General features: G+C 47.1%; 2 protein-coding genes across 3 annotated transcripts in view; both read left to right on the plus strand.

The window, feature by feature from the left end:
- On the plus strand, window positions 1-26,324 carry LOC144269778 (mitochondrial ornithine transporter 1-like). The gene is made up of 7 exons (XM_077825577.1): window positions 1-198; window positions 11,133-11,190; window positions 11,768-11,863; window positions 12,427-12,685; window positions 13,038-13,178; window positions 13,964-14,135; window positions 26,175-26,324. The coding sequence occupies exons 1-7, from the start codon at window positions 1-3 to the stop codon at window positions 26,187-26,189; spliced, it is 939 nt and encodes a 312-aa protein (XP_077681703.1). The 3' UTR covers window positions 26,190-26,324.
- ITGB1BP2 (integrin subunit beta 1 binding protein 2) overlaps window positions 15,378-26,822 on the plus strand; it is a 43,711-nt gene continuing 32,266 nt past the window's right edge. For both annotated transcript variants that reach the window (XM_077826332.1, XM_077826336.1), the window contains exon 1: window positions 15,378-15,508. The gene's annotated coding sequence lies outside the window, so the exon portion shown is untranslated. The remainder of the gene's footprint in view (window positions 15,509-26,822) is intronic.

A 26,822-nucleotide genomic window follows, 5' to 3' on the forward strand; every position in this document is an offset into this window, starting at 1 on the left:
ATGTATGGGGTCAGACCTTCAGCAAAACAGTATGAGGAGGACCTTCAGTTGTCAGATCCAAGGGATAAGGACCAACCAATGCAGCTTACTCAGAACAAGTCACATATGGAAATAGGTGAAATATTATCCGAGGAGGAGGAACTGGAGCTGGAAGAGTCTGATTCAGAATTAACGGATATGCCTTCTCTGGATGAAAATGTGAGGGTCCTCTCAGTATCATCACCAGCGGAAGATGCTGTAGACTTTCATAAGTTAGTATCTTGAATGTTGAAAATATTACATATTCCTTCTGTTAGAATGCGATGATTGCTCCACAACATCTTCAAAATTTGAGGGGCAATGACTAGTCAACAAGTCAGACTTCTCTTGTTAGAGGGATTGCTTCAATCAGCAAAGGCAGTCTGGAAAACTCCCTCAACCACTCAGCCTGTCTAAGAAGGCAGACAAATTATATCAGTTCCCTCAAGAATGACTTGCTGTGTTTCATACTCATCCACCTCCTAATTTGTTGGTGTTTTGAAGTGGCACTTTATAGATTAAAAGGTGTCCAAGCTCACTCTGCTCCATTGAATAAGGAAAGGAAGAGGCTGGATGCATTAGGGAAAAAAATATTTTCGTCAGCTACATTAAATGTGCACATATTCAACTAATGAAGTTGGCAAAGCTAGGTACCAATACCATTTCTGGAACAAAAAGCCCTCTTTCCTTAGTGTGCTCCCAGAGGAACACACAGTTATCAAATGCCATTTTGACTGAAGGACAGAATGTCATTAAACAGTAGTTGAGAGCGGCTTTTGACTCCTCAGATACTTCAGCAAGTTCTGTAGCTTTGGCTCACTAAGGAGACATGGATGGGTAAGATCTCGTGAAGGAGTCTCAACAAAAAGAAGGATTGAGGACTGTCCATTTGAAGGAGAAGGTCTGTTTAGGATTCAGACTGGTGAGGTACTAGAGAAGGGGAACAATGTAAGATCTACTGCCAAGGTTTCCTTAATACAGGGAAGAGGCTGTATTTGACTCCGTTACCCAAGTATCATTGGCAATACCCTCCTTCTTCATCTCCTTCACTTCATTACAATTATCAGAGAATTCCATATCACTGCCAACCTCAACATTTATACCCCACAACACCAGCTACAATGGAGGAAGACATTTAAACCTTGCAATAATAAAGGGGAAGTTTTTTTTTTTTTTCATCTGTCTTCTATGGTTCCTCCAAGACACCAAATTTGACATAAGGACACAGAGCTTCAAACCAGTCCCCCTTGGACTTTATTTATCCACAGTTTGGGGACTGCTTGTCCTGTTTTTATTACCAGTGGGATTTGTTAATAATGGACAGATGAATATTAGAAGTTATTTCATGCAGTTATGCAATTCAGTTCAAAACCTTTCCCTCAGCAACCAACCTACTTCATATCTGGACAGAGATCAAAGTTATCTCAATTTGTTGAAAAAAGGAGGTTCTGTCTCTACTAAGTAGGTGCAAGAGGTTTTACTTGCATTATTTTCTAATTCTAAAAAAAGATGGAGGGCCTTTGGATTGAAGGAGTTCAAACACTTATAGAAAGAAATTTCACTTCCGCATGTTGTCTCTAACTTCTATAATACCTTCTCTTTCCCTCCAGGATTAGTTCACAGGTCTGGACTTAAAAGGTGCATACATCCACATTTCTATAAGATCACGTCAGCAGAAGTACCTATATTTCGTTACTGGAGAGGACCATTTTCAGTACAAGGTCCTCCTTTTCGGGTTGTCCGCAGCACCCATTGTGCTTCCAAAATGCCTGTCTGTTGTGGCAGCATATCTAAAAAGGTGGGGGTGTATGTATACTGTGAAAAGGTCGGGCCAGATGGCTATAGGAGAGTAATAGAAGGCAGATATATTAGCCCCAGGTTAAGTAGTTTCCTTTTTTCCTGGGTAAGGTAACAGGGAAGGTTCCAGAACAATCAGGAACCTTCTGGAAACAATTAATACAGACAGGCTGATTAGAGCACCTGCAGCCAATCAAGAAGCTGCTAGAATCAATTAAGACAGGCTAATCAGGGCATCTGGATTTAAAAAGGTGCTCACTTCAGTTTGTGGTGCAAATGTGAGGAGCTGGGAGCAAGAGGCACTAGGAGCTGAGAGTGATCATGTGTACTGTTAGAGGACTGAAGTACAAGCATTATCAGACACCAGGAGGAAGGTCCTGTGATGAGACTAAAGAAGGTGTTGGGACAAGGCCATGGGGAAGTATTCCAGGGAGTTTGTAGCTGTTGCACAGTTGTTCTAGGAGGCACTCTAGCCGGCTGCATTCCACAGGCCCTGGGCTGGAACCCGGAGTAGAGGGTGGGCCCGGGTACCCCCCAAACCTCCTAACTCCTGGTCAGATACAGGAGGAATTGACCTGGACTGTGGGTTCACGAAAATGGACAAACTGGGGGCTGCCGTGAATCTCCAAGGCGAGCAAATCTGCCAATGAGCGTAAGACCCACCAAGGTAGAGGAGGAACTTTGTCACAATACATGTACCTAGACAAAGGGTTAACAAAAGCAGCATCCAGGGAACAGATCTTACTACATGTAAATCTAATACGTTCACTATTTGTCAGTCTGGGATTACATATAATTTGGGGAAAAGTCATGCCTAAACCATAGTCAGAGGATTCTTTTTATAGGAGCCATATTGGATTCAACTGTGGGGAGAGCTTTTCTGAAAGAGGAGAGAGATGTCAAAATAAAAAGATGTACATGTCACCACCACCAAATACCAAGACAACTGCTTGTTTTCTTCTTTTGGTTGCCAGGTCTGCTGTATCAACCACAGCACTGATTCCTTATGCTCATCTCCAGATGAGAGAACCTTCAGCAGTGGTTAGCAAAGAATTACAAATCAGATTTAAACAGCATGCATTGAAAAATATTAATTCCATAACATACCCCAGGATGGGGAGCCTATCTGAACATCAAAATGTTGGTCAGAGATCATTTGTCACCAAAGGAAAGGAACTTACACATCAATATTTTAGAATGGACACAATCAAACTAGCCCTTTGGTCTTTTCTACCTCAACTCAGAAACAAAGCAGTTTCAGGTAGTAACAGACTATGACAATGTCATATCTAAACAAACAAATAGGCACTTACCCTGTGAAATTATACAGGGAGGCCAAGAGTCTTTGTATAGAAGGTGATAGTCATCCAGTAGCAATTCATGTAGCAGCGGAACAGAACGCCATTGCAGCAATAGGAAATTCTAGAGATGTTGTTCCAGAGTAGACCGAGGCAAGGAATCAATATTGGATGCTTTCTAATACACTGGGATCAGGGTTTAATGTATGCTTTCCCCGCCATATTCTCTTATTTAGAGAGTGATAAGACAGGACAAAGCCTGGGTGATCTTAATAGCACCCATTATGGCCTAGACAACAGTGGTATAAAGATTTGATACATCTGTCAAAAGGATTAGTGGAACCTTTATCACAGACATCGGACTTGTCACAACAAATAGGGAAGGTCTATCATCCGGACCTTTGATCCCTTCTGTTGATTGCATGGGGAGTAGACCGTTAGCTGGACTAGAAGAAAGCCTTTAATTAGAAGTACAGCATGTACTATTATATTCTAGAAAAGAACCCACACAGAAATGCTATCGTCTTAAATGGAAAAGGTTTGTATTGTGGATTTCCATGTGTAATGTGGCTCGGTATGTGGCACCAATTAATTAAATATTAGAGTATTTATTGTATCTTAAGAAGACATCTCTTTCAGCATCTTCAGTTAAGGTTCATCTCTCGGCCATATCAGCATATCATGCATCTGTAGAGGGAAAATCAGTTTGTACTAATGATACAATTAAGGGGTTTATAGAAGGCCCTAATAATTTGTATCCTTCAAGAAGAACTCCTATGCCCTTCTGGGATCTTAATGTAGTACTAGCACAATTAATAAGACCTCCCTTTGAACCTCTGGAGAGCTGTTTCTAATTCATTTATCTGCCAAAACAGTATTTTTGATAGCAATCATTTCCGTAAGATGCATGTGAATTGCATTCATTAATGGCTGATCCACCATTTACTGTGTTTCATAAGGATAAAGAGGTTCTTTGCACTCATTCTAAGTTCTTACCAAAAGTAGTCTCTGATTTTCACATATATCAATCTATAATTTTTCCTCAAACCCCATACTCATTATGGAGAGCTAATGCTCTCCTCCCATCTAATGTGTGTAATTTATCTTTTTAGTTAGACAGAACTAAACAGTTTAGAGAGTCTTCAAAGCTGTTTATAGCTCATGGACCAAAAAACAAAGGAAAGGTATTTCTGTACAGACTCTCTGTAGATGGGTTAGATTGGGTATATATGAATCTTATAAATTGTCAGGATTATCCATTCTACAGGGCATCAGAACTCATTCAGTTAGATCAAAGGCAGCTTGCATGGCTCTCTAGACATGTTCCTATGTTAGAGAGATATAGAGCAGCAACCTGGCGTTCTGTTCAACTTTTACTAAACCTTATTCTGTACACCTGCAATCTAGATTGGATGCAAAGTTTGGCAGGGCAATCATGTACTCCTTGTTTAACTAGAACTCCAGCTCCCATTATCCTGGGTCCCAGTACTGCTTATTAATCTGTCCCATGAGTGGAAATATGCCCAGGACACCCAAAGGAAGAAGTTAAGGTTACTTCCCTGTAACCGAGTTTCTTCGAGACAGACTCTGCATATTCACGCTCCCCACCCATCTTTCCCCACTACCTTGAAGTCCTACTTATCAGAGAACTTGGGATCCCAGGGGATGGAACCTAGGCAGTGGAGCAACATGCTCCTTTCTAAACCATTGCCCTAGAATGTCCAGAGTTCAGGGGTGTGTGGGAGAGGTAAGGCAGTTGCGTGGATACTCCAATGGCTATTGGTAGTAGAATTTTACTGTTCAGGCTTCACTGGTTGGCACATCCCAGGAGTGGGAATATGCAGAGGATGCACAAAGGACCTCGGTTACAGGTAAGTAAACTTACTTTCTTCTGAAACGTGGTGCTGGCAAATGTTAGAGAAAGGACACTGCACTAGAGAGACAGAAGATCTGAGCCAGAATGCTTCTTCCTATTGTCTGTATTCCTAGTCTGGCTGTGTTTAGAGAATCTGCTTCCTGTGCCTTAGCATCATGCTTGCAGGCAGGCAAGTCTAAATAGTGCCACCACAGAGGGAAGCCAAAACACTAATTTTTCTGTTTAGTGTCCAGGGTATACAAATTAATCTCTTATCTGTATACAGAGGGAGCCACCTATAGAGGAAAGAGTGAATCAGAGCAGGGAAGTGTTGATAGCGATGATGCTCTAGGGGAATTGGTCCTTATTATTACAGTTCCAAGGAAAAGAAAATATGGAGCTTAACAATCCTTAGCCCATCCTTAGAATGGAGTCCAAAGCCACCAGAATCAGGGTGTCAGGTCGTAGGTTGTGCAAGTGCCCAAGAAAGTAACTACATGTTTTTATTTGTCAATTCTGGAATTAGAAATGGGAGCTGGATCACGTAGGCCAGGCATTCACATTAGATCACCTAGGCCAATGGTTTGCAAATTGGTCTGCAGAATGCTGGCTAGCCACATGATATTGACTTGCCTCCTTTTCTCCTGATATCAAATTACATTAAAAGAATCTAAAACACCTTAAATACTTTCCTAATATCACTCTTCCATGTCAGCAATTATCCTCAGGGATCATACTGCATCACTAGAGGGAGGGGAGATGGGTCTATGCAATAATGACTGGGAGAGCAGATGTCCATAAAACAATTTTACATTGATGTATGGTCCACTCCATGACAACTCCCTGACTGGCGCAACTACTGCCCCAGAGGCCAGTGCAGAGATGGTCCCTGAAGCTGGGTGCCTCAAAGTGAACTGCCTAAACCAATTAATTTTAGTCCCCCATTCACCAGGCAAACTTTCCAATCATTAATGGGAAATAGCTTGAGCAAGCCCTGCAATATTCTAATCTCTGGTTCTCTTTGTGTCACTTAACTTGCATTCATTCAGTTCTGGCTTTCAACTCACACTGCTCCCTAGAGAAATTCCCAACTGTACGGTGAAGGTATTCTAGGAAGGTAAGAGAATTTAGTCTCCATGTTCATTACTCCTAGTTCTGCACTTCCCTTACTTTTCCATCAATGGAGCTTTCTTTCCCTGGAACAATTACTCAGAGGAGGCAGACAGGACTGATTGTTCTGCCTCTGTATAGGCTCCGGGGTCTTTATCCTGTAATAACCCTTCTTCACATCAATGTTTCTATGACCATGGCTGCTCATTCACTGTACACTGTCTGGGGTTCATCACTCCCATTTCATCTTGGGCATGGACTGAAATGATCAGAGTCCTCCCAATACGCACCCAATGAGCCTCGGTCATTGAGACACCACTCACTGTACACTGGAATGACAGCAGCTGTAAAACAGCTGGCTGCTTGCGCCCTTGTCATTAACTCCTTGTAGCACTGCAGCTCTGCTCAGCCGAAGGTGTTGTCAGATGTCACCAGTGTGGTGCTCTGCTCTATCCAATGTTGATAACAGTTGGCTGCGTGCGTGTGTGTGCTCCCTGTGTGCTGTCTCAGCTCTACGCAGATAGCTGGCGCAGCAGATGTTGAGCGAACCGCCCAATGACCACAGACTCTGATAAGGTATGAAGGCACCCGGCCAGGTTTATTGCCAAACGAAACACAGTCTCTAGCTCCCCGGATCAGCTGTCTACAGTTCTGCTAGTACTTATGTGCTCCCTGACATTGGACCGGCTCAGTCAGTGGCGGGATTTACCACTGCCCCCTACACCAGACCAAGACAACTCCCCAGGGATGCGTTCTTATACACAGGTACAGACAAGTTACACATCACTCCTGACGTATTGAGGTGCAACCCCTCTACGTAGCAAGGTGCCGCCTCTCACCTTGTACATGTTGGTTCGAACAAAGCAACCGTATCCATCATACTGCCCTTTTGTCCGTCTTTAGGATGGGTCAGCCTGTTCCTTGTTATCTGTGGAATGTGCAAATATCGGAGTGTTCTGGTACCTTTTAGGTATGTGTATTTTTGCAACGTCAGCCCTCTTCTTGCCAGCTTCTGTGAGCGGGGCCTGCCTTTTGCTCACAAATTAACTTAGCTTTATATTAGCAAAGTCTGGACCATTACTTTAGTTCAGGCCTTAGGCATCATACCGGCCCCCTGATACAAGGGTTAATGTTTCAGGGCCTCATCTTACTACAGAAGGCACTGTAAGCTCCATCAGTCAGGGGGCTTTGCATGTGTATTTTTTTGTTTTTACCTTAGCTGTGATTTTAACTGTACTTGGTCTATGGGCTGAGTTGGGGGTTATGGATGTTCAAGGGTACTTTGTTATTTGGCTTTTAGGTTTATTGGGTTATTTTCTGACTGACCCTTAAGAGTATATACTGAGAGGGCTCAAGTTACTTAATGGCAGCTATCCGCCTGAACAGCTTGTGCCTGTAAATATGTCTGCTGAAGGGCATCTCACAGTTGGCCCTGTCCTGCCTCTCTCATTTGCACAACCTCCTAGCTGGAACTTAGTGCCATCTTTTGCGGGGAATCTGGCTGCTGGGACAAGCAGAGACTGTTCCACTCCAACAGCTAGTAGTTACCTGTTTAGGAATGTCAAGTGCCTCCAACGAGCATTGAGGAAGCTGCTTCCACCATCCTTATACATCTGCTCTACAGAGAGAAAAAGAAGTTATTTGAACTAACTTGATTGATAGCGTGCAGTACAAATACCTTGTAAGACTTTTAAAGGCCTCTGCCAGACCTACTAGATATGAAGAGAGGTAGCACTGGCCAGAGAAAGAGAACAGTCTGTATTTAGAAATGAACAGTTCAACCATGTAAAGATGTTGAATCTATAAAAACTGCGACATTAAACTTGTTTCCTCCTAGAAGTCATGGGAACCCACCAAAGTTCTGAAATAGGATGGGATCTTCTTAGCCTCAGTTGTTTGATTTGTCTATTTAAACCGCTTTCCCTTTTTGAGTTCTGCTGTTTTTATAGAGATTCTAGTTGCTCATGAAAGTATGGTTCTCACTTGGCCTTCTACATGTGTGAAGCCAAAGGACTCTTATCATTATTTTGAAAAACTTGTGCTATTTGTGGGCCCATGATGTTGTACCTCTTGCTTTAAAAACACGGTAGGAATTAATCTAAAACCAAATTGATAAAGAACATTAAAGACTCATGTCATTAACAGGTTTTGAACTTGCTAGCTTTGAAATGTGACAGATACACGAGATTCCTACATCCTATTTGCAAACCGGCTTCTCAGGGGTTAGTATACCTGGAACCTTTGAGGCCATGGTATGGCTCACATACTGGGAGGGAGGGGGGAAGGATGGGCACATTCAGGAAAAAACACCTCCCGCACTGCAGCCAAGGGGGAGAGCAGGGAAAGCTCTGTGATTCTCTGAGAGGGAGAATGCACCTACTGATTTAATGTTTTGAGCTATCCACTTCACCATATGTGGGCAGGTATTAGAAGGACTAGTGCAGAACCCACTTTCCTCCTCAGGGACACGTCTCTCCCTTAAACCCTGTACTTTCTGGTCACTGCTGAGTATCTTATTGGGTGCTGGGAAGTGGGTGGCGTAAGCCTGCCCACAGCTAAAAGCCCCCCCCCCCCCAGCCTGTGGAGGAGATACTGAGCCTAGAACTCAACTAAATTCGGGGGACAACAAAGGAAAAAAACAGGAACAGGCGTGAGGATCAAAGGGCCAAAATTAGGGAACCTGAAGGGGACACCGAGCAGAGAACCCCAGACAGTGCCCACTGCTCCTCAAAGGTATCCAAGGAGCCAGCAGATGTGGCCCAAAGGAACTCTGCCTGGATGTGTGAACAGATAAGGGAACTAAACCAGGTCCCACAGTCACAGAGCACCCCTCCCCCCCCCAAACCAGCCTCCTCTCTCTGGTGTTATAAATGGCTGGCCATGGTTGGGAGGAGGTTGACAAGGTGGTCCTGACGCTTTGTGGGGCCATGGATGGGGTGTGCATAAATAAACAGGTGTGGAGAAAAGTGCCTCAATAAGAGGTTCTGGAGAAGCCGGAAGAGGGGCTGCAACCTGGCGCACTGCAGGTAGACATGCGCCAGGGTCTCCCTCCCACCGCAAAAAGGGTAGGCGTTGGGAAGTCACGGCTGAGTAAATGGGCCTGAAATATGTTCCCGGGCCACCTGGGGCATCAGGTTTGGCTGGAGAGCGGGGAAGAAGTCTGTAAATTAAAGCCGAGCTGGAATTTAGTAGTGTCTGGCAAATTATCCTCCCTCACACTCTCAGTCTCAACCTCTGCCTTGACAGGCCTGCACAAACAGCCCCCACCAATGTCCCTTCACATCTCTTTGTCTAAAGAGTTTATATTGCGGCCCATCACCAGAGTAATCGGAACAGCTCCCAGGTAAAAGCAATAGCAAAGTCCCTAGTGAACTTCATGCACCCCCCACGATTCCCCTTTGCCCCAGTACAGCCATGAAACACCCCTACTGCCCCGATACCTCTTTATTCGCTCCGCTCTCCCCAGTTCCCACTGTACAGCCCTCCACTTCCCCTTTACACGCACACCTATTAGACTCCCTGGCTTGATACTTCCAGTACATACACCCACTACTCCCCTCTGCCAATGCCCTTTTAAACACATCCCCACTGCTCCCTTCTGTGGACAAATTGGAGGGATGTGGACAAATTGGAGAGAGTCCAGCGGAGGGCAATGAAAATTATTAGGGGGCTGGGGCACATGACTTAGGAGGAGAGGCTGAGGGACCTGTGGTTATTTAGTCTGCAGGAGAGAAGAGTGAGGGGGATTTGATAGCAGCCTTCAACTACCTGAAGGGGGTTCCAAAGAGGATGGAGCTCAGCTGTTCTCAGTGGTGGCAGATGACAGAACAAGGAGTAATGGTCTCAAGTTGTAGTGGGGAGGTTTAGGTTGGATATTAGGAAACACTATTTCACTAGGAGGGTGGTGAAGCACTGGAATGGTTTACCTAGGGAGGTGGTGGAATCTCCATCCTTAGAGGTTTTTAAGGCCTGGCTTGACAAAGCCCTGGCTGGGATGATTTAGTTGGGGGTTGGTCCTGCTTTGGACTCAATGACCTCCCGAGGTCTCTTCCAACCCTAATCTTCTATGATTCTATGATTCTGTGATTCTGCCCTGATCCCCCACCACACACCCCTCCACTACCCTGATAGCCTTTTACCACTGCCAATACCTGCCATACCCCCTACTGTCCTGACACCCCTTTACCCACACCTCCACTATCCACTTTACCCACTGCATCCCTGCACACACATCCATTGTCCTGCTACCTCTTTGTACAACACTGCTCTCCCCTGATACTCTTTAAATACATCCCCACTCCCCCTTCTGCCTGGATCCTCTACTGCACAGCTCTTCACTACCCTGATACCCCTGCCCCCACAACCCCCATCACGCCCACTGCTCCATCTTCACATACACAAACACACACTACCCCTCTTCTACAATACCCCCTGCACTGAGACACGCGACCCATCCTCTGCCCTGCTACACCCTGTACACATACCCACTACCCCCCTCTTCCTCACTACACCCCATACACACTCCTGCTACCCACCCTCTGCCCTGCTACACCCCCCGTACACACTCCTGCTACCCATCCTCTGCCCCGCTACACCCCGTACACACTCCTGCTACCCACCCTCTGCCTCGCTACACCCCGTACACGCTCCTGCTACCCACCCTCTGCCCCGCTACACCCCGTACACGCTCCTGCTACCCACCCTCTGCCCCGCTACACCCCGTACACGCTCCTGCTACCCACCCTCTGCCCCGCTAGATCACATACACACTCCTGCTACGTGCCCTCTGCCCTGCTGCACCCCGTATACACTCCCAATATCCACCCTCTGCCCCACTACACCCTGTATACACTCACTACCCCCCTGTGCCCCGATACCTCCACACACACCCTCTGCCCTGGTACCCTGTTACACACACCCACTGCCCCAGCACCATCTGCATGCACTCTGAGCCCAAAGCTGCACCAGGGAAGTGCAGCACCCCTTAGCAATCCCAAGTTGTGCCCCTGGCTACTTCTCTACCCACTACTGCTTCCTGATCCATTCCGTTGCAGCTGAGGCAGGACTCAGCTGCTGCCAACAATGCTGAGGTGCCATGCCACTCAGACCCGGGTCAGTGGGGCAGACCGGCTCCCCCATCCAGGCCTTCTCCCACCAGCCCTGTGCCCCACTCCAACCTGCCTAGTAGCCTCAGTCCATATGCCCTCCACAGCCTCTGCGTCCCACAGCCTCCGCAATTCTTTCCCACCACCCAATAGCTCCCCCTACCTCTGTGCTCCCTCCAGCCGCCCTACATGCCCTCCAGCCGCCCTACATGCCCTCCAGCCTCTGTGCCCACAGCCCCCTCATATCTCCACGGTCCCTGTGCTCCCCACAACCTTCCATACTCCACAGCCCTTGTCCTACCCCAGCACCCACAATAGCCTCCTTCACAGCCCCCACAAACTTCCCAATCCCTATGTCCCTGACTCGAATCCCTCTTTCAAGTCTGCACCTGGTCCTCCACCCCAAATACCCAGATATCTCAGAGTTGCTGTTTGCTTCCCAAAGGTACAAAGAAAACTTGATCAATATGGTTCTTCAGCAGGCTGGCCTCTTAAGCCTGTTGCTTCTGCTGTCTGCTGCCTGCCCTGCTCTCTGCATCACTGAGCTGGTAGTGGGTTGATTTGCAGCCTGGTTCCTGCTCTAGGGTCCAGCGTGGTCCAGTTTGCTGAGAGGTCTGCAGACACAGCCAAGTCCCACCCACTGGTACAAGCACTGGTTCACCTCACTGCAGGGGCAGCAGGTGAGTCTGGGAGCTGGGGCCTGTCCTCTGCAAGGGTCGGAGGGCATTGGTAGGTAGAATCGTTTGGGAGCATATCTGGGTTCCTCAGAAGGGCAAGATACCAGGCTGGGGAGAAGGGGAGCCCTGACCCAAATGCATGGATAGGGCCCCCACAGGAAGAGCGGTGAGGCCTGGAAGGCAGCAGGAGTTGGACCTGAATCCCTGAAATAAGGCAGAACCACAGTTCAGGAGCAAGTTAAAACTTATCGGGGGGAGGAATTCTAGCTCAGAGGACAATCCTGGGCCTCTCAGCTGTGGGAAGAGGAGACTTACAACCTCCAGCACCTGGCACTGAGGTACCCTGGGGCTTTGCCCTGGGTGGGGTGGTGTATGTGTGAAGAACTGGTCCTGAGGTAGCTTGGGGGTTTGCCCTAGGAGGGTTAAGGGGACACTGAGGTACTTGGGGGCTTTGCCCCAGGGGCTGGGGGTGAAGGACTGGCATTGAGGTGCTCTGAGGCTTTGCCCCTGGAGCAGAGGCAAAGGGGGGCAAAGTCACTGAGGTGACTGTGGGTTTGTCTCTGCAGGCGGGGTGGCATGCGTGGTTAGTGGGCAGCCCTTTGACACAATCAAGGTGAAGATGCAGACCTTCCCCACCATGTACCGGGGTTTCTTTGACTGCTCAGTCCGGACATACCAGCAGGAAGGGCTGCCCGGGCTGTACCAGGGCACCGCCCCAGCCCTGCTCGCTAACGTGGCAGAGAACGCAGTGCTGTTCGCTTGCTATGGCTTCTGTCAGCAGCTGGTGAGGCAGCTGTTTGGACTGAGCAGTGTGCTGGAGCTGAGGTATGGCCTGGCCCTGCAGGCGTGTGGCATGGGGACACCTCAGGGGGCGGAGCAGCGTGGCAAGGCTGCTGTAAGCCCCATTGGGGAGCTCAGGTTGGGGGCACTTGGGGCAGCATTTAGGGTGATGCCATTTTGGGAAGCTGAGTCGCCCATGTTTTCCATCTGTGACGGCCCAAGAGAAGGCTGTGGGGATGTCCCTGAGCAAAGGGATAGTCAGGGTTGGGGAGGCAGGTCACATTCCACTTCTAGGGTAGTGGTGATGAGGGCCTCTGCTTGGCCCTCTGCAGAGCCTGGGCCTGTGCGGGGCGAGCTTCAGCTCTAACATTTGTGTTCTTGGGCCCTGTGGTGCCAGCGACCTGCAGAGTGCGCTTGCCGGCTCGTTCTCTTCTGTGTTTTCCTCTATGGTGCTGTGCCCTGCGGAGCTGGTGAAATGCCGCATGCAGGCCTTACATGAGATGAAGGTCACCGGGCGAACAGCACTGGCATGTCACAGGTACATCGCAGCCCCTTGGGAAGCAGGCCAGGCTTTGGTGAATTACACACAGCCCTGGTGGAAGGTTTGTGAGTGAGGCAGCAGGTCTGAATTCCCTCTTGCCCAGGAAGATGAGGGTGTCACACTGCCCAGCTGACTAGAACTGACTTGGTGCTAAACCCAGGCATTGCAAACGTTCTTTGTGCTTACTGGGTGGGGCCCTGCAGCTTCCTTCTGTCCCTCCTGGCCATACTGCCTGCCTGTGGGTCTGCATGCCACAGCATACCTGAAACCTTCCTCTATCACAACCAAACATCCTCCTCTCCTTCCTGGCCACTGTATTGTGGCTGAGCTGGCAGCCAACATCTCTCCCGTGGCACAGTGCAGATCATTGCTGCTGTGGTTGCCAGGCTACCCAGCTCTCCTGTTTTTGTGCCTATGTCCCAAATTAATCCCAGGTTTCCAATGGACAATTCGTGGAGAACATTTGCAAATGAGGGAACAAGAGAGGTCAGTGGATGATACTCCAGAGCCCACTCTGATACATGAGTTTAAACCAAGTCTCCCCTACTCCTTTCTTCATTCCCCCTCAAATTCTGCCTCTAGCAGGAATGCTGGAATGTGACCAGTTTGGCCTGGAAAACGAATCTGGGATTCAGTCTCAGTGAGAATGTGGGGTAATATGGCATGGCTCTAGGTTGACTGATCATCCTGGGTTGGTAAAGGTAATGCTAAGTGTCGTTATGTTTTCATTTCTGGCCCTTATGGTCCGAGTTTGGGTACATTGCCTGTGTTCTCTCTTGCAGCTCTACCTGGGCTACTGTGAAAAATATCTTTCAATCTGAGGGCCTGCTGGGATTTTTCCAGGGCCTGACCAGTACTTGGCTACGGGAGGTGCCTGGCTACTTCTTCTTCTTTGGTGGCTATGAAGTCAGTAGAAGCTTTTTCACCCAGGCTGGCCAGTGCAAGGAGGATTGGGTGAGTAGAGCTGGATGTGGGCAATATAAAGGGAGTTTCGGCATCATGGCCTTTGCAGAGGAGTGGTGAGGAATTGTGTCATTTTGAGCAAGGCCAGAACTAGGATCTGGTTGTTTTCACAATGAAGTAGTGACCAGTATCGATACAGCTCTGACCACTCCAGTGGGGGTGGTGTGCTGTGGAGGTATGAGCTTCAGACTGGTGACAGAAGCAGAAACATTTTATGCAGAATGGACAAGGGGGAGTCCCTGGTACTAGTAGATGGACACCAAATCAATTTGAAGGAGGGGATGGGGAACTTCAGAAGCAACCCATACATGTCACAATCCCAGGCTCCAACCCTCCTGGAAGATTTTAACTCCCCAGTTTTTTATTTATAACATTGCCCCTTGGCCCAAGCAGGTTCTTGCCAAGTTTTTTCATTAGGAGAAGAAATTGATTATACAAGTCAGGGATTTCTTTGGTGCAAACCTGTTTATTTACAACGATTGCCCCGAAAGTCCTATTTCCCAGAATACCATAGGAACAAACAATACGTGGGACTTTCCTTGCCCAGAAACCCAGTCCTGCTTCTCCAGCTCTTTCTCTGCTCCCTCTCTGGGTCATGTTAACAGTGTTTCTCTGGCTTTCTCCTGACGACACTCACAGCTCCACCAATCAATGGCACAATCTCTGTATTTTCAATCAGTCCAAGAGAAACCCCTCTTACTTTCCCTGAGCTAGTTCTTGTTCAGGACTTCCTACATGGGCCAGCACCTTGGCTGGTGGCATTCAATACATAAAAGGTTTTTACAAGGAGGAGGGAGAAGAATTGTTCTTCTTAACCTCTGAGGCTAGGACAAGAAGCAATGGGCTTAAATTGCAGCAAGGGAGGTTTAGGTTGGACATTAGGAAAAACTTCCTAACTGTCAGAGTGGTTAAGCACTGGAATAAATTGCCTAGGGAGATTGTGGAATCTCCATCATTGGGGATTTTTAAGAGCAGGTTGGACAAAGACCTGTCAGGGATGGTCTAGATAATCCTTAGTCCTGCCATGAGTGCAGGGGACTGGACTAGATAACCTCTCAAGGTCCCTTCCAGTCCTATGATTCTATGATTCTTTTGTTCCAGCTATCTTACTCCACAAAGGAGCTTAATTGCTTCTCCCATTTAGCCTGAATGAAAGGTAGCTAGCACGTTAATCAGGTTCAGCAATGTCTATGATTGCCCACAGATCAAACATGATGGCCAGCAGCCCCCATAGACCTCCAGCACACCACTCCATCTCAGGCCTGGTCTGCACTGTGAAAAATCCAAGATGGGAGACCCAAATTCAGATCCCTGCTCTACCTCAGGCTGAGGGGGGACTTGAACCCAGGTCTCCCACAGCCCAGGTAAGTGCCCTAGCTCAGTGGTTCTCAACCAGGGGCACACGTACCCCTGGAGGTATACAGAGTTCTGCCGAGGTTACATCAGCTCACCCAGATATTTGCCTACTTGTACAACAGGCGACATAAAAAGCATTAGTGAAGTCAGTACAACCTAAAATTTCATACAGACAATGAATTGTTTGTATTGCTCTATGCTATACACTGAAATGTAAGCACAAGATTTATATCCCAGTTGATGTATTTTATAATTATAGGGTAGAAATGAGAAAGCAGTAATCTTTCAGTAATACTGGGCTGTGACACTTTTGTATTTTTAGGTCTGATTTTGTACGCAGGTAGTTTTTGAGTGAGGTGAAACTTGGGGGTACGCAAGACAGATCTGACTCCTGAAGGGGCACAGCAGCCTGGGAAGGCTGAGAGCCCCTGCTCAAACCAACCAGTTAAAAGATATCATGGAGGCAGCGGTAGTGGCTGCTGCTGATGACTGTGAATCTAGCCCTTTAAAAATGCCCAGAAACAAAATGTTTAGATTTTCCAGACCTGCTGAGAACCAAACTCAATTACTCACCCAGCTGTACTGGGGACCCCAAACCCAGTGAAGGATTCATTTACTAGAACTTCTGCTACTGTTACAGCCTCTTGGGTTCCTTATTGGATAAACTTCAGGGCACTTTGTAAAGCAGCTGGGCAGCTGACCTGTTCTGCACAGCCTCAATTTTCCTTTGGTCAGTGGAAATACCCCCTCACTGTCTGTGTGTGCTGGTTAGGTTACCTTTTTGGAACAACTCACATTTTTTTGGGTTCAGTTTCAGATTGGCAGCTTTAAGCTTATCACAGACCATTTGTAGATGTGCGGGTTTCTATTCAAAGGTCTTTCCATATACCGAGATGTCATTTAGGTATAACACGCATTTTGAGAGAGGCATGCCATGCAGTACCTTCTCCATAAGCTTCTCAAACATGGCTGATGCATTACACAAGCTGAAAGCCATCACTTTAAATTGCCACAGGTCCTGTTCTGTTCTGAAAACAGTCTTTTCCCTGTCCTTTGGTTTCACTTGCCAATACTCATTTTTAAAATCCAGTGGGGAAAAACAGACTGAATTTGCTGCAGCATACTATCACCTATTTGTGGCAATGGGTAAGAATCCTTCAAAGTGACTTAATTTAGTTTTCTATAGTCCACATAGAATGTGATGCTGCCATCTTTTTTCTTAACCAGAACCATGAGTTAGGCCCAAGGACTGGTCAAAGGCTCAATTATGTCTTTGTGATACATTTACTTAATGATCTACAAAGCCTCCCCATGCTAATTTCCCCCTACTGTTACTCACACCTTCCTGTCAACTGTTTGAAATGGGCCATCCTGATTATCACTACAAACGTTTTTTTTCTCCTGCTGATAATAGCCAACCTTAATCGATTGATCTCATTAAGAGTTGGTATGGCAACCCTCAATTTTTCATGTTCTCTGTATATCTATATATCTTCCTACTGTATTTTCCACTGCATGCATCTGATGAAGTGGGCTTTAGCCCACAAAAGCTTATGCTCAAATAAATTTGTTAGTCTCTAAGGTGCCACAAGTACTCCTATTTTTTTTTCCTGATACAGACTAACACGACTACCACTCTGAAACCTCTTCTCTCTTAGCAACTGATAGTCAGGTGGCTGTTTAATGCGTGAGTTTTCCCCAGTATCAATCTTGTGCTGGACCAGTGCAGTATAATCTCTGCCTTTGATGGAACTGGAGAATAACCTCTGATTTCTAACCAAAAAGTGTCTTAGATCATTCTGCTGCTTCTCCTTTAAATCTGAGGTACTGCATTGGAACAAGTCCAGCCAAAATTCTGGGAACTTACCTTTATTTCCTTCCCCTTGTAGTTTTCTTCTACAGTCACATTTACTAGATCTGCTGGTTCCCATTTTGCAACAATGGTTCCCTTTTTTACTTTTTTTCAGAAGCATTTGGCAAATGAACAGGAATCCATTCCTGCTTCAGATCCACAATAACTTTAGCAGCTAAAATTTCCCCCAAGACCATAGGTCTTAATGCAGGTCTCAACGAAACCCCATCTTTTCCTTGCTGGAATGCTACCACAGAATGTAGCTGTTGTTATGGTTTCTGACCCCCTGGAGGCAGAACAATTTGTTCACTGCAAACCAATTGCCTATAAACAATTTTTAAAATCTGGGCCACCTCTTTGAAGGGAATTTCCAGATTGAATTTGTAGGACTCCTTTCCTGTCATTGATTCCAGCAGTTGGACATAATAAAATCCAAAACAACTCGCTCATTGACTAGCTCAGCTACCCAACATCTTGCTCAAATTGCAGAGGTTCAGTTTTCAAACCTAGTTTTCCCCATTTTTGGACAAGTGCATGTTCCCATCACTGTCTCCATTTGAGATCAGTTTTTGGTTCCCTATTTCCTAACATTACTAGCTTGTCTAGTCTAATAACTTATGTGTGAGCCACTGTCCGCTATTCTTGTGCATTTCACAGATCCTATTACATACTCAATAGCCATACTCCTATTATGGTTGTTCAGCTTCCCAGATCTAATCAAAAACTGTGGGAGTAGTTCTTGTTCCTCCAAGGTTTGCACTTTCAGGTTGGTGTCCCTACATTTCCCAAACTGGGTAAGGGACTTTCATTAGGTTCTCGGGATGCTCTGTCCTGGGCTGCCTTAAATTTATAATAACCCTTCCTTTTGTAGCCAATTTTTTCACAGTACCAGCATTTAACTGAATGGCTTCCCTTATTTTTTGCATCCTTGCCAATTTCCTTTCTTTTATAAACCACATTAAGCATTTTTTTTCAAAAAAAGAAAAGGAGTACTTGTGGCACCTTAGAGACTAACCAATTTATTTGAGCATAAGCTTTCGTGAGCTACAGCTCACTTCATCGGATGCATACTTTCATGCTTTGTGTGTATAAAAGATCTTCTACACCTTCCACAGTATGCATCCGATGAAGTGAGCTGTAGCTCACAAAAGCTTATGCTCAAATAAATTGGTTAGTCTCTAAGGTGCCACAAGTACTCCTTTTCTTTTTGTGAATACAGACTAACACGGCTGTTACTCTGAAACCTGTCGTTTTTTTTCAGTTGTTGGATCATGTCATGAACCACATTAGAATCCTCTTTTCCATCATGCATATTAGACACAAAGCTGTACTTACAGGGTTCCTGGTGATCAGCTTCCATCCTCCTCACTAACGTCTGCTTCCTCTTCTGGTGGGCTGCTGCAAGGAAAGAGTCAAGTTCAGAGGCAAATTCCACAGCCTCTCAGAGTGACCTTGGCCTTCTTTCACTGATCTTAATCTGCAAATCCACGTCCATCTGAGCATCTATAACTTGGTGCATTCCTAATGTATTCTAGAAGTCCTCCTGGCATCTAGATATGCCAGGAACACAAATCTCCTTACATGTGGTCTCTTTCCCCCACACTCCTTTTAGCTCTTAGCTCTGCCTGGCTAGCTCCGATTGATGACTAGCTCCAAACTTCATGTCAAGGGCTTGCACCAGATACAGATAACTCAGTTTCTTTTCTGGGAGTGAATCCTGCAGCACCATCAGAGCTGGGCCATTCCAGTTAGCTGCTAGAAACCACCCTCTCTGTTCATCTCACTAGCCATTCATTGGGGCTGTGAAATTGAACTGAGCTACGTAAGCCTCCCAGGGAGTTTTCCCCTCACAGATAGTGGGATTTTGTACCACTTGAGTTGGAACAATCCAACCTCTCCTGTCTGGGCCTGTGTGGGCTACAAACAGGATCAAGAACTGTTGTAAATATCCTGTCTTTCTCAAGTTCTCTGGCTGGCCTGATTCCTTGCCTTGGCTTTTCCTGTGGCTTTTGACCCTTTGATTTCTTGATGAAGCTAATCTTTTAGCTCCTAAAGTCCTCAGTGCTGCTTATCAGTGTTAGCAAGTTCTAAGTTGGCCAAAGCTTTCCTGACCTTCCCTGGTTCCTGGAACACCCTCTCCTCTTTCTCCTCTTGCTGGTCACATTCTGGATCCACGTTGCCAGTCCAGACTGAGAGTTTCTGTAGTTGGGCTGCCAAATTGCCAGGATACTTTGTAGCTGCTGCCCTGATGAACATTTTATCTCCAGCAGCAGGTCATCTCTCAGTCATTGCTAGGCAACCTCCAGATGTCAATTTAATTCCTTTCACTAAATCTCCAGCTCCTATTTTAAATTCTTTTGAGACGTCTTCAGCTCTTGTTGTAAATCTTGTTTTAATTCCTTTTGGCCATCTCTGATTTCTGCAAGCACCTCCATTATTTGTTCCATCTTGGTTCCACAGTAATACCAACTTATAATTTCTCTCCTTGGAAACTCTATCCCAGTTCTAACACCAATGTTGCCTATTTGACCAAGTGGTTAGCCAATATTTGTGGCCTTGCTGAGTTGTTTCCATTTGAAGGATAAATTGATTATGTGAGTCAGGTACTACTTCAGTTCAGTCCTCTTTATTTGCAGAGAATGTCCACAATGTCTGGTTTTCCTGAACACAGTAGGAACAAAAAACAAGAGGCAGTTGCCTTGTTGAGCAGTCCATGCCTGCTTTCCAGACAGTCCTGTGTCTCAAGGAGCTCTGTTTCTGCTCCCTGTCAGGGCCACACTACCAGTGCTCCTCTGGCTTTCTGTAGGCTTTCTGCTGCTTTCTGACACATGCAGCTCCACCAATCTCTTATTCTCCATGAGTTAGTTTTTGCTCAGGCTTTCCCATGCAGGCCAGCACTTTGAGCGGTGGCTTCTATTGATTCAGCTATCTAACTCCATAAAGGAGTTTAATTATTTCTTCCATTTAGGCTGAATAAAAGGCAGCCAAAACATCCATCAGCTTCATCAATGTCTAGGATTGCCCATAAATCAAAGACACACTTGCTGGCAGCCACCAACACCCTCCAGCACAACAATAACTTGTATTACAGTAGTGCCTAAGGGTTCCTTTCAGGATTCTGGCCCCATTTTGCAAAGTATTGAACAAAAAAATTAAAAAGAACTACTCCAAACAGTTTATAATCTAAGTTACAACCAGGGTAAACAAGTACAGCAAAGTACAAAGCAGCCAGGACTTTCCTGACTTTGCTGGTGAAAACTTCTTGTTAGAGACAGTAGAAGAAATGTTGTGGTTACAGGATTATTTTGATGTTACTTTGTATCCCATGGCTAGTACTATATTTTAGGGTTCTTTTCCATTAGCTCAGGTACTAGCTTCTTAATGTCCACACGTAATGTAAACCTTTCATTTTATTAATGATGTGCTCAAAGAAAAAAGTTTACAAAATCAGCTCAGTCTCTTACACCTTTCTTACATGATGAGGATGACATTGTTAAGTTTATGATGGCAGTATGCATATGGTCATGAAAACAGTGTCAAACAGATTGCAAACAATATGCTTTCAGCTTGCTTACAAAGCTCTGGTTTTGTTACATCAATTTTCTCCTAACCATGAACAGACACAGAAAGAGAAAAGGCAGAAGAGGAGGGAAAAGGAAAGAGATGCTTTGATATGATCAGATGCAGGTGTGAGGTTGTAGAGTGGTTACCTCAGGCCAGAGCTGGCACCTCTGTCAGGCAGGCAGGAACACCCTTGTCCACCAACATTCAGTCAGGCTGAAGATTGGGGAGCGGGAGGCAGGGTCAGTTTGATAGGGGAAGTTTCTTCCTCTCCCACATCAGGATCAACAATCAAACAAGCAGGGAGGGACCATATTCAGCACAGCTGGGTACATTGTCAAACCCCAGAGACACAAGAGCCTGAGCCTCATTGGGCCTGACATCCACTAGTTCTGCAACTTAGAGTGGAAAATAAGAAAAGAGAGAGACACAAACACAAGTCAACAAAAGCCATCTTCCCTTGGATTCCTTTGGGTTTTAGGTCCCACCCTCATACATAGTTTGCCATCAGCCATCAAGGCAACCCTGCAGGATTCCAGGAGTCCTTTTACCCAAAATGCTCACAACATTAGGGCCTTGTCTGGAAAATGTTTGTTTGGTGCAGTCCAAACACTCCTTGTCTGTGACTAGTCTGTGCACCTATAAAAAAAATCCTGGTTCCCAAACCAGGCCAGGCAAGTCCTCCATGTGTATCAGGTTCTCTCAGCATGACTGTGCCTGTGGAAATGAAGCTTCTCCAGATTCCAGGACCTTGACCATAGCTTTAATCCACTATAGTCTCTCCTGAAATCAGGCTCTGGCAGTGGGCAGGTTCCATTGTCATGACAGATGTCACCATGGAGAAGCTATTTTTGGTTTGGTATGTACCAGGTTAGAGGAGATGGTTGGTATTCTGAAAGTTCTAGGTATTCTCAGTGCTAGTGATCACAAACTTCCAGAATTACTGAGCCATACCAACTCTGACCATGATCTTATTAGCCCTCCCGAGCTAGGTTGTATTGCTTGGAGATTGACCACTCCAGGGTAATCCAGGGGATGTTCTTTCTTCTGAGTCGGTTCTGAACCAATCAGAGCCCCAGTATGTTGGTTAGTGGCACTGTGGTTCCCATCTGTATCTAGTTACATTTTTACATGAGGTGTCATCTGACGGATGAGACACCACGGTTCTGATCACTCATCATTCAGTGAAGATCATTTGGCACTTTTTTGGTAAGAATTGGGGTACGAACCCTAGTGTCCTGACCAAATTCCAAGTCAGTCACTTATATTCTTCTTCGAGTGCTTGCTCATGTTGATTCCATTCTAGGTGTGTGCGTGCCCGTGTGCACGGTTGTCGGAGATTTCTGCCTTAGCAGTATCCGTAGGGCCAGCTGTGGTCCCCCCTTGAGTGCCACACTCATGCATCAGTATGTCAGCACCACTGGCCCTACGCCCTCTCAGTTCCTTCTTACCGCCTGTGCACAGCAAGGGCTAGTGATTTCATCACTTCTGACTTTGAGGCTTAGGGCCTTGTAAATAGTTGTTTATAGTAGTTAGTGTTAAGTAGTTGTTAAGTGTAGTTAGGAGTTAGAAGTTAGAGTCCCAGTTAAGCCCTGCGTGGACTGTAACAGGCCTGTGCCAGTAAGTGACCCCCACGCTGCCTCAAGTGCTTGGGGGAATCACATGTGAAGGACAAGTGTCGTATTTGTAAAAAGTTTCGACCCAAAAATCAGAAAGAGCAGGATATTCATTTGCGGGATCTCCTCATGGAGGCTTCCCTTAGTCTGGCTTCCGAGTCGACCCACCAAGACTCACCTAGTACCTCGGCCTCAGTGCACAGCACACCCCCGTCACTGGGCTCTGCCCATCACCACTCCCCATCACCGGTGCCCAGAAAGAAAATGAAGAAGCACAGCTCCCTGGCACCAGACAAGAAGGGCTGTGGGACCCTCCAGGGCCAGCCCACCAGATGATTTTAAAGAACCCAAGGCCCTGCTTCGACAAGTGGCTGAGAACGTGGGCCTAGAGGTGGAGGAGATGGCTGAGCAGGTCGACACCTTGTTCAATATCCTCTCAGCCTCTATCCCAGCCCACTCTGTACTACTAGTACGTAATGGGGTTCTGAAAATTGCCAAGGTCGCGTTGTCCATCCTCTCTCCTCCAAAAGGGCCAAAAAGGAGTACTTCATCCTGGTCAAAGGGTTCAAGTACCTTTATACCCACCCACTTCCGGGCTCTCTGGTTGTCTCTGCAGCCAATGAAAAGGACAAGTAGGGCACACCAGCTCAACTCCCCAAAATAAAGAGGCCAAAAGACGACCTTTTTGGGAGAAAAATTTATTCAGCAGCCAGCCTGCAATTCCGGGTGGCGAACCATCAGGCCCTCTTGGTCAGGTACAATTTTAACTTATGGGACTCCCTCCGTAAGTTCAAGGAGTCCCTCCCGCAGGGTTTGGCCCAGGAATTTGGCACCCTGGTGGAGGAGGGCACTGCGGCGGCTAGGTGCTCTCTCCAGATGCTGTGCGACTTGGCGGCTAGGGCGTTTGCGTCGGCGGTGGTCATGAGACGCAGCTCCTGGCTTCAGACCGCCGGCCTGTCCCACGAGATGCAGACCTCGATCCAGGGAATGGTCTAGTTTCGATGGGAACGATTCGATGGGAACGGTCTATTTTTGGAGCAGACTGATGCGAGGCTGTATGGGTTAAAGGACACTAAGGCCACCCTTCGCTTGCTGGGCATGCATACGCCGCAGTCTGCATGGAAGCAGTTCCGGCCAAGGCCGTGGCAGCCTCATCATGGGTCTGCAAGGAGAAGGGACAGAGACACGACCTTTAGTTGCCGCCACCTTTCCTCCTCCCGCTCACCTGCACAGCCCAGCCTGGTGAATAAGCTTCTGGCCCCCGGCATGCTTCGTTTTGAAGGTGCGCTCGAGAGCGACGCCCCAGTCAATTCCCCGGATCCACCTTGTTCTTTTCTCGACCATTTCGTCCCTATCGTTCGGCCTGGTCGCAGTTACCTCGGACCGCTGGTTGCTGGACATAGTATCTCAGGGCTATACCCTGCAATTTTCAGCCCTGTGCTTGGGAGGGCTGTGGGCATTGGGGCTGGGGGGGCTGCGCGCTGCCTGCCCGCCCTGTGCTTGGGGCCGGGGGCCACGCATTGCCCATCCTGCACTCAGAGGCTGGGGGGTTACGGGGGGGGCCTCCCGCGGTGGAGGGGGGGCAGGTCCTCAGGTGGTGGGGAAGGGGCCGGCTGTGGGCTAGCCTCCCCCAGTCGGTGCTTCACCTGACACCCATGTTCACATATCATTATGCGCTTACCCAGCAAGCTCGAGATGATGCTGGCTTTGGCAGAGCAGTGCCGCAAACTGCAAGACTGTGAACTCCGAGCCCACCTCCACGGATACTGCTTGTGAGTCACCTCGCATGGAATGACATGAGCAAGCACTCGAAGGAGAAAAAACGGTTACCTACCTTTTCATAACTGTTGTTCTTTGCGATGTGTTGCTCACGTCCATTCCATTACCTGCCCCTCTGTCGGAGTTGCTGGCAAGGAGGAACTGAGAGGGTGCAGGGCTGGCAGTGCCTGATATACCGATGCATGAGTGTGGCACTAAAGGGGGCACCACAGTTGGCCCAGCGGATACCACTAAGGCAAAAATCTCCAACGATTGTGCACGTGGGCACGCGCACACCTAGAATGGAATGGACATGAGCAACACACCTCGAAGAACAACAGTTACGAGAGGTCAGTAACCATTTTTTCTGCTACCCTAAATTGCACTGTATCAAATGGATACAGGAGTTGTCTTTGCTTCCCATCCTTTGCTGAAGGGTTGCTGTGGGCTGTTAAATATCTATGGTCTTCCACCTCAGAGTAGAGGCCTGCAGTGCCCTCCTCCACCATGGGTCCCACAGGACCTGCTGCCATAATAGCGGGAGTGGGTGGGAATAGGAGTGTGTATTGCGGGCTGGAACAGGAGCAGGATTAAAAATTGTCCTACACAGGGCTCTAGCTCAGAGGTCGCTGTGTTTCAGTGCTGGATGTATGGATGACATATATATTCCCATGATGAGTTTGGGCTGCAGATGGTGGAAAGAAGAAAACTGAGAGGAACAAGGTGAATTTGAGGAGTTGTGGAAAGATGTAACTGCTGATTTCCTTGCTTTTTATGGTTTGCACTGATGAGATACACACCTCAAAGCATATTTAATAAATAGGTAGCAATGCTGATAGCTAGTCACAGGGAGAGCGAACTGTGTTGTTACGTATTACCACCTTTATACCTCCCCTGTGCGTTGACATGGGCTCCCCTGCCAGATCTGGTAATTGTTGCTCCATCCTGGTGGTTGTTGAAAGCAGCTATAAGAAGCCCCTTGGGGAGTCCAGGAAGAATGAAGTTCTATAAAAGGGGACATGGGAAGAGCGCAGCTTTGCAATGGGGCCAGGAGGGGAAGCAGTGCTGTGAGGGACATGGGGCTGAACTTGTGTGTGGGTCATCAGAGAAGAGCTTCACCCCCACTGCTCTCTTCCCCCTCCTTCTGCCATCCCCAGGCCAAGCGACACACAGCCCTGCTTATCCGCACAGACACTCACTTCCCTTAGGCTTTCCAGTGAGCTGCTGCATGGTATGCCAGAGGAACTATGGGGGGTGAGCAAGGATATAGGGCTAGCCTGGGGGTGATTGAGGAGGTAGGGGGGCAGGGTTCTGGGGGTGGCCTGCAAATGGAAGAATTGTCCAGTGGTTCAAGAGGAGGCTGGTTCAGTGATTAAGATGCTACCCTAGGGCTTGGGAGATCTGAGTTCAAATCACTGCTCTGCTGCAGAGTTCCTGTGAGACCCTGAGCAAGTCACTTGGTTTCTCGGGCCCCAATCACCATTGTACAGTGGGGACAATACTTCAGGAGTGTGTGAGGATAATACACTAGTGATTGTGAGGCACTCAGATATGTCGGTGAGGGAGGCCAGACAAGCACCTCAGAGAGATTAGACGTGGGAAGCCCAGTGCCTCTTTGGTGAGACATCAGCACTTACTGGGCTCCCTTAGCCCTGTTGCCTCCACTCCCTCTGCCCAAGACAAAAGCTAAACTCCAGACAGGTCTGCTCAGCCTCTAATCATGTAATTCATTTGCCTGGCCTGGTCTGTCCCCCTGAGTCCCAGTACTGCTGGGTGCTTGCACTCATTTTCTCTTACTTTGCTTGCATTTCTCTGGAGGATCTGGGAGATCCCCAATGACTTTCCCCTTTTCCACACTGAGGTCTCTCTCCCTCTGTTGAATTTTAGGTTCTCTTCCCCTAACAGTGAGCGGTGGGATGGGGGGGCCCTGTTTCTGGCTGGCCGTCTATCCCATTGATTCAGTGAAGTCTCGGATACAGGTGCTTTCCATGGCAGGGCGGCAAGATGGCTTCCTGCTCTCCTTTCTTCATATCTTGAGGACAGAAGGTAGGTGACACACAGACAGCTTCATTCACTGAATCCATCTCTAAAGTTAGACATTTTAAAATCAGCAGGTCCAAATAACTTGCATCCAAGAGTTTTGAAAGAGCTGGCTATAGAGTTTTGTGGACCATTAACATTAACATTAATTTTCAAGACTCAGGAAGCTCAATCTGTTTATCTTAAGAAAGAAGTTAAGGGGTGATTTGATTACAGTCTAATAAGTACCTACATGGGGAACAAATATTTGATAATGGGCTCTTCAGTCTAGCAGAGAAAGGTCTAACACTTGGAAGCCGAAGTTAGACAAATTCAGACTGGAAAGAAGGTGTAAATTTTGTTAGTTAAACATTGGAACAACTTACCAAGGTGGTGGATTCTTTATCACTGACAATTTTAAATCAAGAGTGGATGTTTCTGTAAAGAATCTGCTCTAAGAATTATTTTTGGGAATTGTCATACAGGAGGTCAGACTAGATGATCACAATGGTCCCT

Source organism: Eretmochelys imbricata, chromosome 9, assembly GCF_965152235.1.
Source record: "Eretmochelys imbricata isolate rEreImb1 chromosome 9, rEreImb1.hap1, whole genome shotgun sequence".
Taxonomy (NCBI): Eukaryota; Metazoa; Chordata; order Testudines; family Cheloniidae; genus Eretmochelys; species Eretmochelys imbricata.

Bases quoted from the DNA above. Each gene is read 5' to 3' on its own strand.
- LOC144269778 (XM_077825577.1), top strand. From the start codon at position 1: ATGTATGGGGTCAGACCTTCAGCAAAACAGTATGAGGAGGACCTTCAG. The intron at 199-11,132 runs GTGAGGGTCCTC...ATTCCGTTGCAG, and splicing joins TGCCTTCTCTGGATGAAAAT to CTGAGGCAGGACTCAGCTGC. The intron at 11,864-12,426 runs GTGAGTCTGGGA...TTGTCTCTGCAG, and splicing joins CCTCACTGCAGGGGCAGCAG to GCGGGGTGGCATGCGTGGTT.